This window comes from Giraffa tippelskirchi, chromosome 1 (genome assembly GCF_054371585.1).
Source record: "Giraffa tippelskirchi isolate mGirTip1 chromosome 1, T2T-mGirTip1v1.2.pri, whole genome shotgun sequence".
Taxonomy (NCBI): Eukaryota; Metazoa; Chordata; class Mammalia; order Artiodactyla; family Giraffidae; genus Giraffa; species Giraffa tippelskirchi.
Window position 1 is genome coordinate 66,365,992 of NC_137275.1, and position 14,499 is coordinate 66,380,490.

The 14,499-nt window shown below is 38.6% G+C and overlaps 1 protein-coding gene across 12 annotated transcripts in view; it reads right to left on the minus strand.

The window, feature by feature from the left end:
- The window catches only part of ZCCHC4 (zinc finger CCHC-type containing 4), a 52,608-nt gene extending 38,311 nt beyond the window's left edge, over positions 1-14,297 (minus strand). For 11 of the 12 annotated variants that reach the window (XR_014068650.1, XR_014068704.1, XR_014068693.1 and 8 more), the window contains exons 1-3: positions 14,145-14,297; positions 13,261-13,379; positions 12,452-12,534 (exon numbers count right to left, since the gene is read on the minus strand). Coding sequence is in view for 6 of the 12 variants with exons in the window: in XM_081540592.1 (XP_081396718.1) it covers positions 12,452-12,534; positions 13,261-13,379; positions 14,145-14,271 (329 nt within the window). In the remaining 6 variants the exon portion in view is untranslated. The remainder of the gene's footprint in view (positions 1-12,451; positions 12,535-13,260; positions 13,380-14,144) is intronic. The other variant, XM_081541090.1, reaches the window with a different exon arrangement.
- Between the last annotated feature and the right edge of the window lie 202 nt (positions 14,298-14,499).

Genomic DNA, 14,499 nt, shown 5'->3' on the forward strand with positions numbered 1-14,499 from the left:
GATCTGAGCCACAGTCAGCTCCCAGTCTTGTTCTGGCTGACTGTATAGAGCTTCTCCATCTTTGGCTGCAAAGAATATAATCAATCTGATTTCCGTGTCGACCATCTGGTGATATCCATGTGTAGAGTCTTCTCTTGTGTTGTTGGAAGAGGGTGTTTGCTATGACCAGTGTCTTCTCTTGGCAAAACTCTATTAGCCTTTGCCCTACTTCATTCTGTACTCCAAGGCCAAATTTGCCTGTTATTCCAGGTATTTCTTGACTTCCTACTTTTGCATTCCAGTCCCCTATAATGAAAAGGACACCTTTTTTGGGTGTTAGTTCTAGAAGGTCTTGTAGGTCTTCATAGAACTGTTCAACTTCAGCTTCTTCAGCATTACTGGTTGGGGCACAGACTTGGATTACTGTGATACTGAATGATTTGCCTTGGAAATGAACAGAGATCATTCTGTCATTTTTGAGATTGCATCCTAGTACTGCATTTCAGACTCTTTTGTTGACCATGATGTCCACTCCATTTCTTCTAAGGGATTCCTGCCCACAGTAGTAGATATAATGGTCATCTGAGTGAAATTCACCCATTCCAGTCCATCTTAGTTCGCTGATTACTAGAATGTCGACATTCACTCTTGCCATCTCCTGTTTGACCACTTCCAACCTGCCTTGATTCATGGACATAACATTCCAGCTTCCTATGTAATATTGCTCTTTACAGTATCAGACCTTGTTTCTATTACCAGTCACTTCCACAACTGGGTGTTGTTTTTGCTTTGGCTCCATCCCTTCATTCCTTATGGAGTTATTTCTCCACTGATCTCCAGTAGCATATTGGGCACCTAGTGACCTGGGGCGTTCATGTTTCAGTGTCCTATTGATTTCAAAGTCATCATTTTGGGTTTTTTTTTTTTCCTTTTATTCCTGATGATTAAAGACAGAAGACAATCAGAGTATGTTTTTAAAACTGCTGATTTTTTACAAACCAACTAAGAAATCAGAGCAGGAAAACAAAAGAAAAATAAGTAAGATTATCATGGCTCATGTGTGTGTCTGTTAGTTGCTCAGTCATGTCTGACTCTTTGCAACACCATGAACTGGGGCCTGCCAGACTCCTCTGTCCATGGGATTCTCCAGGCAAGAATACTGGAGTGGGTAGCCATTCCTTTTTCCAGAGGGTCTTCCCGACTCAGGGATCGAACCCAGGTCTCCTGCATTGTAGACAGATTCTTTACTGTCTGAGCCATCATGAGTCATAGAAGGTCATAAATGTCTAAATCTAAGCACATCAAAGTATTCTTAGAGTCCGAAAAGAGTCATATGATTTCAGTTGAACTAAACTCTGAACTGCACTGCAAAAACTGTGAACTTAACATAGAACAAAGTGGGTTTTAAAACTTTTTGTATCTAAGCACAGTTTCATTTCAAAGCACCCAGGGCAGTGACAGATATTTTGAATGGCTACAGCAAGAAATAAGCTTATCGTGTTGGTAATTTAAATGCTCCTATTTCTATGATAAACTGTTCTGTTGATAGCTCTATCTATAACAGGATAGAAAAAGGAGCACGATATTAGAAGCAACTTTAAGAGTAATTCAAAGTAACAATGTCAGTAGGGAAAAGGGCCCCCAAGACCTGAGATGCAGGTAGAAGGAACCAGTACCCTCCTCAACAACAGACACACTGAATTCACTACTATTACCCTTCACTAACAACTGTTCGTTGTTGAAGACTTCCACATCCAGCCAAGACAGAGCAACAGAGGTAGGATTTACCATCCTGGCCCTCAAAAAATGGATAAAACATATGAAACCACAGTGTTAAGATATTGGACAACTGGCAGCCCAAACAGTGAATGCTGAAAGATGGAAGAGATGAGCGGGTGGTATGGTGTCCAGCTTCCTGCCCATAGAGAGCTGGCTGCACAGGACCAAGGCTCCAGACGCAGCACGATGACCGGTTAATAAGGTAGAGTTGAGAATTCATGGCGGCCATGGGCTGGACCCACAGGACAGAGTACAGTACAGTACGGAACAGTACACACAGGGTTCAGAGGGCAGAGAGCGGAGAGCGAGAGAACACTCTGAGGCCTGATTTGAGTCCCCTCAAGTCAACGCTGCATACTGATCAGCAGGTGCGTGAAAACACTCCCCACTGAGCGGGAAAGGACCAATGCAAAGGAGCAAGTGGGACAATCACCCAGGGCACTGAGTGAAAAACCTCCAAATCCACAAGCATTAGGTACAGTGCTCAGCACGTATGGCCCCAGGAGTTGGGAGAAATCAGCCATATCCCAAAGGCTCCTCTGATCTTCCAAAAGACTTAAAGATCCGCCTTCAAAAGCAAAGGACTACAAACAATCACACAGTCAATACTGTGAGCATGGCTATCCATTCTCTATCACTACTACTCTATCGCCAGAGCACAAAAGCAACCACAAACCAAACAGAAACGAAGAGGCATGACCAGATGTGGCCTACAGACTATTGTTGGCCAAATCATGCTCAAGAATATCAAACAATAGACAAATAATTTAACTGTACCTTGGAACCAAGTTCAAATACAGGTAAAGGAATACAAAATATCCATATACGAGGTAAAAATCACATTGCCAGCATCAGGCATGCAAAGAAACAAGAAAAACGTGACCCATGATGAGGGAGAAAAAAAATCAATTCAAACCAGCTCAGAAATGACAGAGACAATGCAATCAGCAGACAGAGACAGCATAGCCATTTTATTAAATAACTATATTCCATATGTTCAAGAGGGTAGACAAAAGCAACAGCCAAAGTAAAGACATGGAAAACAGAAAAAGACCAAAGTCAAACCTATGAAGATTTTTTAATTGTCTGAAATGAAAAGCACTCTAGACAGGACTCAGGACTAACAGCAGTTCAGACACTACAGAAAAAAAGAAATGGGGTGCTCAAAGACACAGCCCTAGAAACTATCTAAAATGAAACATCAAGGGGCCCAAATATATGAAAATGAACCTCCAAGAAGGGAGAGTGGGGAGAAAGTTCAAAAAAAAAATAATGATTAAAATTTTCTAAAATTATATCCAAAGATCAAAGAAACTCAGTGAACTACATGCACAAGAAATGAAGAAAATCATTGGAGGGACTGATGTTGAAGCTGAAACTCCAATACTTTGGCTGTCTGATGTGGAGAGCTAACTCATTTGAAAAGACCCTGATGCTGGGAAAGATTGAGGGCAGGAGGAGAAGGGGATGACAGAGGATGAGATGGTTGGATGGCATCACCGACACAATGGACGTGGGTTTGGGTGGACTCCGGGAGCTGGTGATGGACAGGGAGGCCTGGTGTGCTGCGGTTCAAGGGGTTGCAAAGAGTTGGACACGACTGAGCGACTGAATCGAACTGAAGTGATGATATATTATCTGCCTTTTGATGAGATATTAAAGGAAATATACCCCACCACTTACAGAAGAGTCTGCTACCAAAACTGACCTTGATTTTGGTAACATGCTACCCTCCAAGAAATACAGGGGATAGAATAAAGGTTCGATGACATTACAGGATTCAATCAATCAAATTCAGATATGGAAAGTCTATCAGACAAATGACTCTGATTCTTCAGTGAAAGAGAGATATCAACCAATTACAGTGTGTGAAGGTTGTCTGGATCTTGATATGAACAGACCAATTATAAAATGGCATCTATGAGGTAAACAGAGACATGTTGCTTACTAACTGTACATGATACATAATCTTAAGAAACTGTTTATGTTTTAGGTATTTTAATAGTATTGTGATCATGTTTTTAAAGGCCTTATCTCTTGTTATACATAGAGAAGTATTTCTGGGTAGAACTATATAATGTCCAGGTTGAAGGTGAGGGTAGAGGGTACAGGGGGAACAAAATTAGCCTCATACTGATGACTGATGAAGCTGGGTGTGAGGGCAGGCTTTTTACACTGCTCTTTACACTGTAAAGAAAAAAGGAAGCTCTTTACACTGCTCTCTCTTCTCTTGTGTATGCTTGAAATTTTCCTAAGTTAAAGGTGTTAAAAAGCACTTTAAAGGAAAGCCAAGAGTCAAACTCAAAAAAAACAAAGACAACTCCAGAAGATCACTAAGCAAGAACTGGGTTTTACTTAGCTATAAAATCATGTAAGACTCGGTTTTTCATTCTTTGGCACTGGGGACATAATTAGGGAAATTTCTCAGAATTCAAGAAAATGAGTTTCCAGTTTGCAAAGATTTACCTAACACCCAGGAAAAAAAATAAAACAGACTCATATCAAGATAGACCCTCATGACATATCACATCCCTAAGAAGAAAGATTCTAAAAAATTGATGGAGGAATCAAACAAGTCACAGGTCACACAAAAGAGATCAGGAATGAACTTGTTGAACATGAACTTGTTGAACCTGAACTTCTCAACAGCCATAAGGAAGACAGAAGAAGCTGGAACACTGCCTTCCAAACTCTGAAGAAAATATATTCCCAACCTAGAATCCTATCAATCAAGTATCAGCATAAAGATATTTACAGAAATGCAAGATTTCAAAGCACAAAGAAAAAAGAACAAATCAACTGCTGGGTGGTAAAAAATCAAACTGGCCCCAGATATCTATAGTATTTACTTGACTCTAGGACAGTGCTCCGCAAAGAGGGCCAGGCACTGGAGGTGGCTGCCACGTGCTTCTAGTTCCTGACCAAAGGCAGACATTAAGAGCGCATGTTTAGAAACTCTGATACTATTTAGGCAGAGTACTTTTATGTCTGTTCAGTTTAATAATAAAAAATGTGGGCTTGCATTCTGTATGTCTTCTTTTTCATCTTACTTTCTAATTATATTTTTATTATAGAATTATCCGATCCCAGTGAACTGTAAATAAAAATATAAATCAAGCAAACAAACAAAACACTGACTGTACAACACAGATTGTTTGGAAGCACTGCTCTAGAGGACAGGAAAAAATCCTGCAAAATCCCAAGGAAAACACACACCCGAATAATTTTATTTTTAAATACAATGCCATTCAAGAACAAAGGAGTGACACAGACATAGAAAAAAACTTATGGTTACCTCAGGGGAAAGGAGGGTAGGGAGAGATAAATTAGGAATTTGGGATTAGCAAATATACACTACTATACACAAAAAAGAAGGAACAAGGCTCTACTGTATAGCATAGGAAACTATATTCAGTATCTTGTAGGAGACGAATCTGAAAAACTGATACATGTATGTAAAACTCTAATGGCAGAAAGTGAAGAGGAACTAAAGAGCCTCTTAATGAGGGTAAAAGTGAAGTGAGTGAAGTCGTACAGTTGTGTCCGACTCTTTATGACCCTGTGGACTGTAGCCTACCAGGCTCCTCTGTCCATGGGATTCTCTAGGCAAGAATACTGGAGTGGGTTGCCATTTCCTTCTCCAAATGAGAGTAAAAGAGGAGAGTGAAAAAGCTGGCTTAAAACTCAACATTCAAAAAACGAAGATCATAGCAGCTGCTAGTCCCATCACTTCATGGCAAACAGATGGGGGAAAAATGAAAACAGTGATACAGTTTATTTTCTTAGGCTCCAAAATCACTGCAGACAGTGACTGCAGCCATGAAATTAAAAGATGCTTGCTCCTTGGAAGAAAAGCTATGACCAACCTAGACAGTGTATTAAAAAGCAGAGACATCATTTTGCTGACAAAGGTCTGTACAGACAAAGTTATGGTTTGTTTCTCCAGTAATCATGTATGGATGTGAGAGTTGGACCATAAAGAAGGCTGAGCACCGAAGAATCGATGCTTTTGAACTGCGGTTCTGCAGAAGACTCTTGAGAGTCCTTGGACAGCAAGGAGATCAAATCAGTCAATCCTAAAGGAAATTAACCCTAAATATTCATTGGAAGGACTGATGCTGAAGCTCCAATTCCGTGGCCACCTGATGTGAAGAACCAACTCACTGAAAAAGACTCTGATGCTGGGAAAGATTGAGGGCAGAAGGAGAAGAGGGCGGTAGAGAATGAGATGTTTGGATGACATTACCAATTCAATGGACATGAATCTAAGCAAATTCCAGGAGGTGGTGCAGGACAAGGGAGTTGGGTGTGCTTTAGTCCATAGGGTCACAAAGAGTCGGACACAACTTAGCAACTGAACGACAACATATAAAACCAAATCACTTTACTGTACACCAGAAATTTACACATTGTAAATCAAGTATACTTCAATTAAAATATATATGTGTGTAAAAGAAAAAAAAGAGACTAAATTTCTAATTGTAAAAAAAAAACAACAACAACAAATAAAGGCATTAAATATTTTTGGACTTGGAAGAATAAGGGTTTTATGGTTATGTAATCTGGGTACTTCATGCAGAAACTGCTAGACAGCTGGATACCAAGGAGAAAGGGCAACTTTTCCAGACAGAAGCAGTTCAGAAAGTTTGAGGACTGATTTCTTCAAGAAGGTGAAGCTGATAGATTATGCTACATCTGAATGTTTTGAGTGAGTTCAGACAACAGAGAGTTTGCAGTTGAATCATTTCTGAAGCACATAAATAACTAAACGGATAGTCATTACAAAACAAATAAATCCAAAACTGTTATTAGTTAGTTGGAAAACAAAAAGCTGTGCAGAAAAGAAGTTATTGTGATTAATACATGTTTTAGTATAAATGGAATCACACAATAGCCACATAGATATTTTTATGTAAATTATTTTTTAATTAATAAAAGCCTTTTTTATGAAAGAATTAAAACTGCTGGAGGATAAATTTCAGCCAGATGAAACAACAGTAGACTGTGAGTCAGCACTAAATCCATTTGACCACAGACTAAAATGAGAAAAAAATGTGAGTATTAGAGTATAAAATGGAAACAATAAAAATCCAAATAAAACCAGCAGAGGAAGGGGAAGAGATAGTGGGAGATAGTAGAAGTATACCGATTTTCTCATGCTTTGGAGCCATAGGCCAAAAGATATAATTTAAAACTGAAAAATCAAGTAAAAGTGCTATAAGCAATAATCAAAGGTATGAGGTTAATCCTAAAAAGAAATAATCAACTGAAATCAGATAGTAACTATAGAGAAGGAAAGACAGAAGAAGAAATATATAAAGTCACCATTTCTCATTTTTAGATGAAGGAAGGCAATATAAAAAAAAATTAAATCTGGTTTAAAAAACCACAAAGGCAATTATTAAAACAAAAATACAGAAGAAACGCACATTAAAAAAATAAAAGCAAACACAGACCATAGAGTGAAAGAGAATAAAAAGAAGCAATAAAAACTGGAAGCATAAAAATCATACAACAAAACCAGGACCAAGCATATCTATTGTACATATATTAAAACGGGCTAAATAAACCCACCCATTAGAAGAAAGACTGGATCACAAAAGCAAAATCCAATCAGCCTATTTCATTACTTCTAAGCTGCATATATTTTCATATTTTAGCATCGAGGATATTGAGACATGATTTAAAACTACCATCAGCCAGACTGTAGGTGGAGTGTCACTGCCATCATCCTATGACTCAGTCCTGAAACACAAAGTTATTGTACCTGCAGTGAAGGACCAAAACAGAGCAACAGAGCTGAAGCACATGCATGTGTGCTAAATTGCTTCAGTTGTGTCTGCCTCTTTGCGACCCAATGGACGGTAACCCTCCAGGCTCCTCTCTCCATGGGATTCTCCAGGCATTAATACTAGAGTGGGTTGCCACGCCCTTCTCCAGGGGATCTTCTCAATGCAGGGGTCAAACCCACATCTCTTACAACTCCTTGCACTGGCAGGCGGGTTCTTTACCACTAGTACTGCCTGAAGAAGCCCTGGGAACCGAAGCACACTTTTGATATCAGAGAAGTAAATACTCATCACTGAATGAATGATGAAAACAATCAAAGGCTTTACAGGAAAAAGGAGATAGGAGGTTGCCCAAAGAGATGATGCTACGTCAGCTTCTGCTACTTAAAAACAGTCAAAAGGTCTGCCTATCACACACCCACTGAAGCCAACTGAAGGCAGGAGAAAGTGCAAAATCACCAGGAAGAGATGAAAGTTCAAAGCCAGGGGCTACTGTGGCAATTCACTCACTACATGGGACCATCTTAAGACACTAAGTTTAATTATTTTTAAGAAAAGAAAAAGAACAATGTTAAATGAACCTCCACTTACATATTTTGTGCCTGGTCAAAACTATCCTTCAGAAAGTTTTTATTGCTAGTTTATTAACCTTCTCTTGACAAGATCAACTGAGATCTTAGGCATATTTCTATTCAAAATTACATCATCCTTCAACGACATGGCTTTATGTAACATTCAGACACAAGAGTTTTTTTAAGCTTGGTAGGAAGAACACGAGATTCTCCAGAGCGAAGGATTACTCAGAGCTCCCCCCTCATTTGTACTTACTACACACACCCGGGGGCAAGAAGAAATTCATTCTGCTGCACTGCTCAGCATGACTCACATACTGCAGGCTAGCATTCTGAATGTCACTTTTATTGATCTCCATTTGAATTTCCATTTGCCTTTCCAGGAGTAGACAAATTATGTTTATGGCATTTCCCTAATAGCAGACCTTGAAAATCTTGAGTTTAAATGAGCTCTGAAAAAAATATAACCAAATGAATTATCAACTAAACAAAACTATCTGGATGCACATAAATTAATGCTGATTTTAGCATTAAAATATATCTTCTCTAAGACTTCAGGGATCATGATCAAGATGCCAACATACTACATAATAGAATACATAACAGGCAGCTAAAAACTGTAAGGAAAGTCAAGTCTCAGGCACAAAATGTAAACCAGTCAGCTGAACACATATGAAATATAAAGCATGGTTCAAAGAGTAAAATTAGGAAAATGATTATCAAATCCTATATTGTGGAACTTAGAAGTCTGTGCAGCACTGCCAGTTCCATAATAAAAATCAAGTAACAAAGGACAATTTATCTCAATAACTACAATTGTTCTTTTCTAACAATTTCAAAACTAAATCAATGAAAAGCTAATGCTATGTCACAGTAACAGATAAAAAGTTTGCTTTATAGAATAGGTATAATGTTTAAATGCATTTTAAATAAGCATTTAAAAAAGCAAATATAGTTACTTAATAAGATAACACAAATGAGTTGTATAAAATTAAATTAGAAAACAATTATAATCTCAAGTAATAGTATGTCATCCTTAGGTCCATTACACACAAGAATAATTTGCTAGTCTCAAACTGAAGACACACTAAAAGAATAAGCAATTTATAGCATAGAACAGGTAATTTAATAAGCTTTGGTTTTAGAAAGGCAACATTTTTAATTTTGAAGAATGACTAATTTCAAACTTGTCACTCCATAGCAGGCAAATAAGAAAGCATAAGAGCATCAGCTATTAAGTGATGCAGTAAAATCAATGACACTACACTTCAAAAAGTGTAAACTTTTACCAATCCTCCAAAACCCATTTAAATACCATATCCTTAAACTAACTCAGTTAGTGAAGGCACAAGTAATCTGTAAAGCTTCTGACCTTCCACAGTACTCAGTTTTTTCTACGAGTACTGGCAACATAGTATATTCTTCTTTGCACTGTATTATTTTTAAATATATCTCAACTCCATTATTACTAGCACTGTAAGTTCTTTTTGAGTCCTCAACAAAGAATGAATAAATGACTGGATGGATGGAAGGATAGATAAACGGACAGAGGCCTGGGAAACAAAATCTGAGGTTTTGGATCACAGATGATTTAAGACAAGCTCCCAAGAATCAGCACTAGAACAGATGAAATTATAGCCCCCAAGATCATATTCTTGCCAGTGTTTTTATTTCTAATTATCATGAAATATGCATTTCAAAAATTCTTCAGTATCAAAATCCATACTCTGGCAGTACAAAGATTTGCACAGTGGTTTAGCTCCAGGCTAAAATATTATGTAAGGAAAGAAGATCATCTATATTTTCTTATGGAGTTTAACTGAATCACCAATATTCTTATGCAATAACATGAAATACATGCTTATTAGCTAAAACTGATATGGTAGAGTACAAAACTAAGTACACATTATGACCACAATCCCTTTGCACAGGAAAAAGGCCAGGAGGAAGTACTAGAAAATGACCAAAGTGATGGCTTCAAAGGGAGAAACCATGATGATGCTTCCCTACTTTCTACTTTCTGCATTTATTCTATTTTATCTCATTATGATAACCTCATAATAATATATCTCTATATAACTTTGTTTTTATCCTTAAATCTCCTTAAATTACTACATATCATATATTAATTACTATCTGCTTATATGCTTAAAAATACCACTTCAGAATCAGAGAGTCATTCTAATAGTATGAAGTTGATGAGGTTAACTTAACTTCTCCAAGCCTCAATTTTCATCTAAGTAAACCACCCTGGTAGGATTAAACAATATTTCATGTAGCAGGAAACGGCAACCCACTTCAGTATTCTTGCCTGGAGAAGCCCATGGACAGAGGAGCCTGGTGGACTACAGTCCTTGGGGTCACAAAGAGTTGGACACAATTCTTTCACTTCACTTCACATGGAAAACACCTCACATGATGCCTGGGTCAGTGGTACCCAATTTACATTAATTCTCCTCTCAATATTTTTTGTTGTTGATTTAATTCCCATAAATTAAGTACATATCAAGTTAATTCCATAAATTAAGTAGATATCACTAAGTACTGTAGTTAAAGGGCAATCAAGTTATCTTAAAAAAATTGACCTCCATCAAAGGACTTTAAAATCTATTAGAAGCTCAGGAAGACATTTTTAACAGATCCCAGTATCCTTTCCACTTAACCTAGACAAGACTTGAGAATCCTTCTCAACACAGCAGCCCAGGTAACCAGAAGGAGCTGTCACGAGAGTGAAAACCTGTTTGTCATCAGCAACCCAGACTAGAGGCTTCTTAAGAAGCTTCCCCCAGCACAGAGAGCATGATGCCTACCACAAAGGAAAGGGATGAATTTTCTTCTCAGGTTTACCAGTAAATTTAATCTGTGACTCAATTTCAGTTAACCCAATAAAACATTTAAAAAATAGAGATTTTTAAAGACAGATGTTACAGCTTTAAAAAAATTTTTTTAGTTCTTTTATTAATACTATTTCAATAAAGAAGATTACAGTAAATCTTCATGAAACTGGATTTGGCAATGATTTTTAGCTTATGATAACAAAATCACGTGCAACAACAAAAAAAATTGAAAGAGGAGACCCTTTGATACACTCTTGTGTATCAAAGGATATCATCGAGTAAAGTGAAAAGAAAATTTAAAGAATGGGAGAAAATATTTTCAAAGCATCTGGTAAGAGTGTAATATCTAGAACATGGCTTCCCAGGTGGCACCGGTGGAAAAGAATCCCCCTGCCAATGCAAGAGACACAAGGGATTCAGGTTCAATCCCTGGGTTGCAAAGTAATATATGGCAACCCACTCCAATATTCCTGCCTGAGAATCCCATGGACAGAGGAGCCTGGCAGGCTACAGTCTATGGGTCACAAAGAGTCAGACAAGACTGAGTACATGCATGCACACACACACATCTAGAACATATAAAGAACTCCTGCAACTCAACTACAAAAAGAGTATTGACCTTGTTAAAGCAGACAAAGGACTTGAACAGACATTTCTCCAAGAAGACACATAAATGGCCAAAACGCATGTGAAAAGATGGTAAACACCATTAATATAGAAGGAAACAAAAATCAAAACCATAATTACATACCACTACACAACAGCTAGGGTGGCTATCCCAGCAAAAAAATAATACATGTTAGCAAGGACATGCAGAAATTGGAACCCTCCTACATGCTAGTGGGGATGTAAAATGGTGCAGCTACTGTAGAAAACAGGTTGGCAATTTCTCATAAAACAGTATTATCACATGATCCAGTAATTCTACTCCTAGGGATATATACAAAAGAAATGAAAACAGGGACTCAAACTATTTATACACCAACATGTGTTGACTATTACATACAGTGGCCAAAAGGTGGAAACATCTGGGTGTCCACTGATGGAGAGACAAGATGGTACACATATACAAAGGAATATCATTCAGCCATAAAAAGGATGAAGTTCTGATACATGCTACAACATGGATGAGCCTTGAAAACAGTACTCTAAGTGAAATAAGCCAGACACAACAGGACAAATACAGATGATTCCACTTATCTGAAGTACCTAGAGTGGTCAAATTCATAGAGACAAAAAGTAGATTAGAGGTTATCACAGACTGGAGAAAGGTGCAATGGAGAGTTATTACTTAACAGTGACAGAATTTTTGTTTGGGGTGATGAAACATAGCAGTGATGGTTGCACAACACTGTTAATATAATTATCGCCACTGAATTGGCAAACGTTAAATATACATTTTACCACAACAAAAATATATTAATTACTTACTTAAAGGCACAGAGTTAAAAATCAACAATAGGATAATAAATTAAAAGTGACACCCCATCAGTACCTTTCTACACACTGAGATCGGGATAAAGGAGGCTGACAGCTTCGGTTATGGGCTTCCCGGGCAGCAAGTCTGGCTCCTGACAACTGAAAGACAGTACAAAAGCCACTTAGTAAATCATCACACTGGCTATCATCCTAGGAAAAGCAGCATCATATTCAAACACCAAGAAGCCAGAAACGCAGGCAGTTCAAAGCTGTAAACAAGCATTCATTTCAGGGGAAAACAAAAGACATTAACCTGGGGAAACTCTAGAGCAGTTTGAAACAGTAAACAATGTATTACAGCGCCGAGAGATTAATTCACACGTGGTGATCTTAACAAGTCTACAAAAGAGTGGCACACAGACTGTTTTCCAATAAACCTAACAAAGCTGAAAGTTTTCTAGTCAAAACTTTCAGAAACTTGAATTGGCGCTGAGCCCAAGAGGATACCAAGCTCATAACTGTATCTCTAAGTGCCTTGTCAGCCATCCAGTAGCTGAAGAAAGGATGTTTGATGCAAATGCTCCCCAAAAAGGGTTTTCCTAAAACACTTCCTGGAATGATCATGACTTGCATTCTTCAGGAAGAAATCTATATTTGAAAACTCAATATTAATACCTCAGAAAGTTTTAAAGGAAATTCATTCTTTAAGACAGTAGTTTAAGACGTCAGTAGTCAGAGTAAGTTCAAAGTAAATATAAACTCCAATCTCTGGACCAAAAAACATGGTATCTTCATCTCTTAAGAGGTTTATCTCATACGTTCTCTACAAAATGTCACACATCAAAAATAAATAAATAAATAAATATATCCAAAAAGTTGATATACCTTTTCATCTTCCCACTGAAAAAAATTACAATCTTTTCTATCTCTACAAGCTGAGCAGGCATAAAACCTCCGTGTTTCTTCTTTCCCTTGGTTCACCTTTACAAACAGAAGAGTAGGTCCTAGTTCCATAATAAGAAAAAAACATGTTAGTCATCGATATCAAATTTCTAGTTTTCACCGACCTTAAATAAAATTTGTTTTAGTTTTATGCACAGGTTGTCATAATTAAACGCACTACTTTGATAACTTTTTTTTTTTTTAACCAAAAGTCACAACATTCAGGCACTGACTACTTAGGAAATATATTTTGAAAACCAGTCTCTCCAGAAAGAAACTGCTAGTGTCAGTACAGTTGCAGTCCACATGGTGAACCGTCTAGGTCCTGACACAACAACAGAGTTCGAACAACTGAGCACTTTGTAACTCCGCTCAGTTATCTTTGCAGTGAAACTCTCAGCTTTTAGATTTGGACACACTCTCTCTCCGCGAGTTAGAGAAAAACTGGGTCTGGTTTCTAAGCAAGAATTCATGATTTCGCGCCTCCCTAACTTTTTTTAGTTTAACTAAAAATAAAGCAAATCAACAAATGAAATATCCAAGTACTTGGCAATGGGAACTACTCAATAACGTACATCCTTTGTGCCTAGCCTCTGCCTCGTCCCTTCAAAAAAGATGTAATGGCTGGAGCCAAAACCACAACAGGAGGGCTTCTTTGAAGGTTTCTTAAGTAAGTGGAAAACCACAACTTCCCGAGGAAGTAGCGTCTTCTAGAACCATACTCAGCGGGAGAGAGAGGCAGATAAAAATTTGGGAGCCCTAAATGCCTCAGGCCAACCACGCCCCTTGGCGCCCGACAGCCAGGCTGAGCCCAGACGCGAACCCACCGTGAGGGCACAGCGGGGCGGGGATGGCGGGATCAGAAGAAAGCACCACCTCGACTCCCGAGTAACCCTGGCGACCCGAGCTCCCCTCTGCCTCCACGACTCCCAGCCGATCCCTGGAGGTCGCCATCTTCCCACCGCCGTCCCGAAAGCCTCAGTCCGGACGAACGAGGCTGAGAAAGAGCGCCGCTTGGACCTGCAGCGACTTCAGAGCGCCCCCAGGCTTCAAGGAGGAACTTCGGCCGCTGGAGAGGAGGTCATGCCCCTAAACCCTCTCCCTTGCTGGCTGGAGGCTGAGGTCCCTCTCCTGGGAGTGAGTGGGAGACGGGATGGGTTGACAGGCAACTTGTTGGACCCT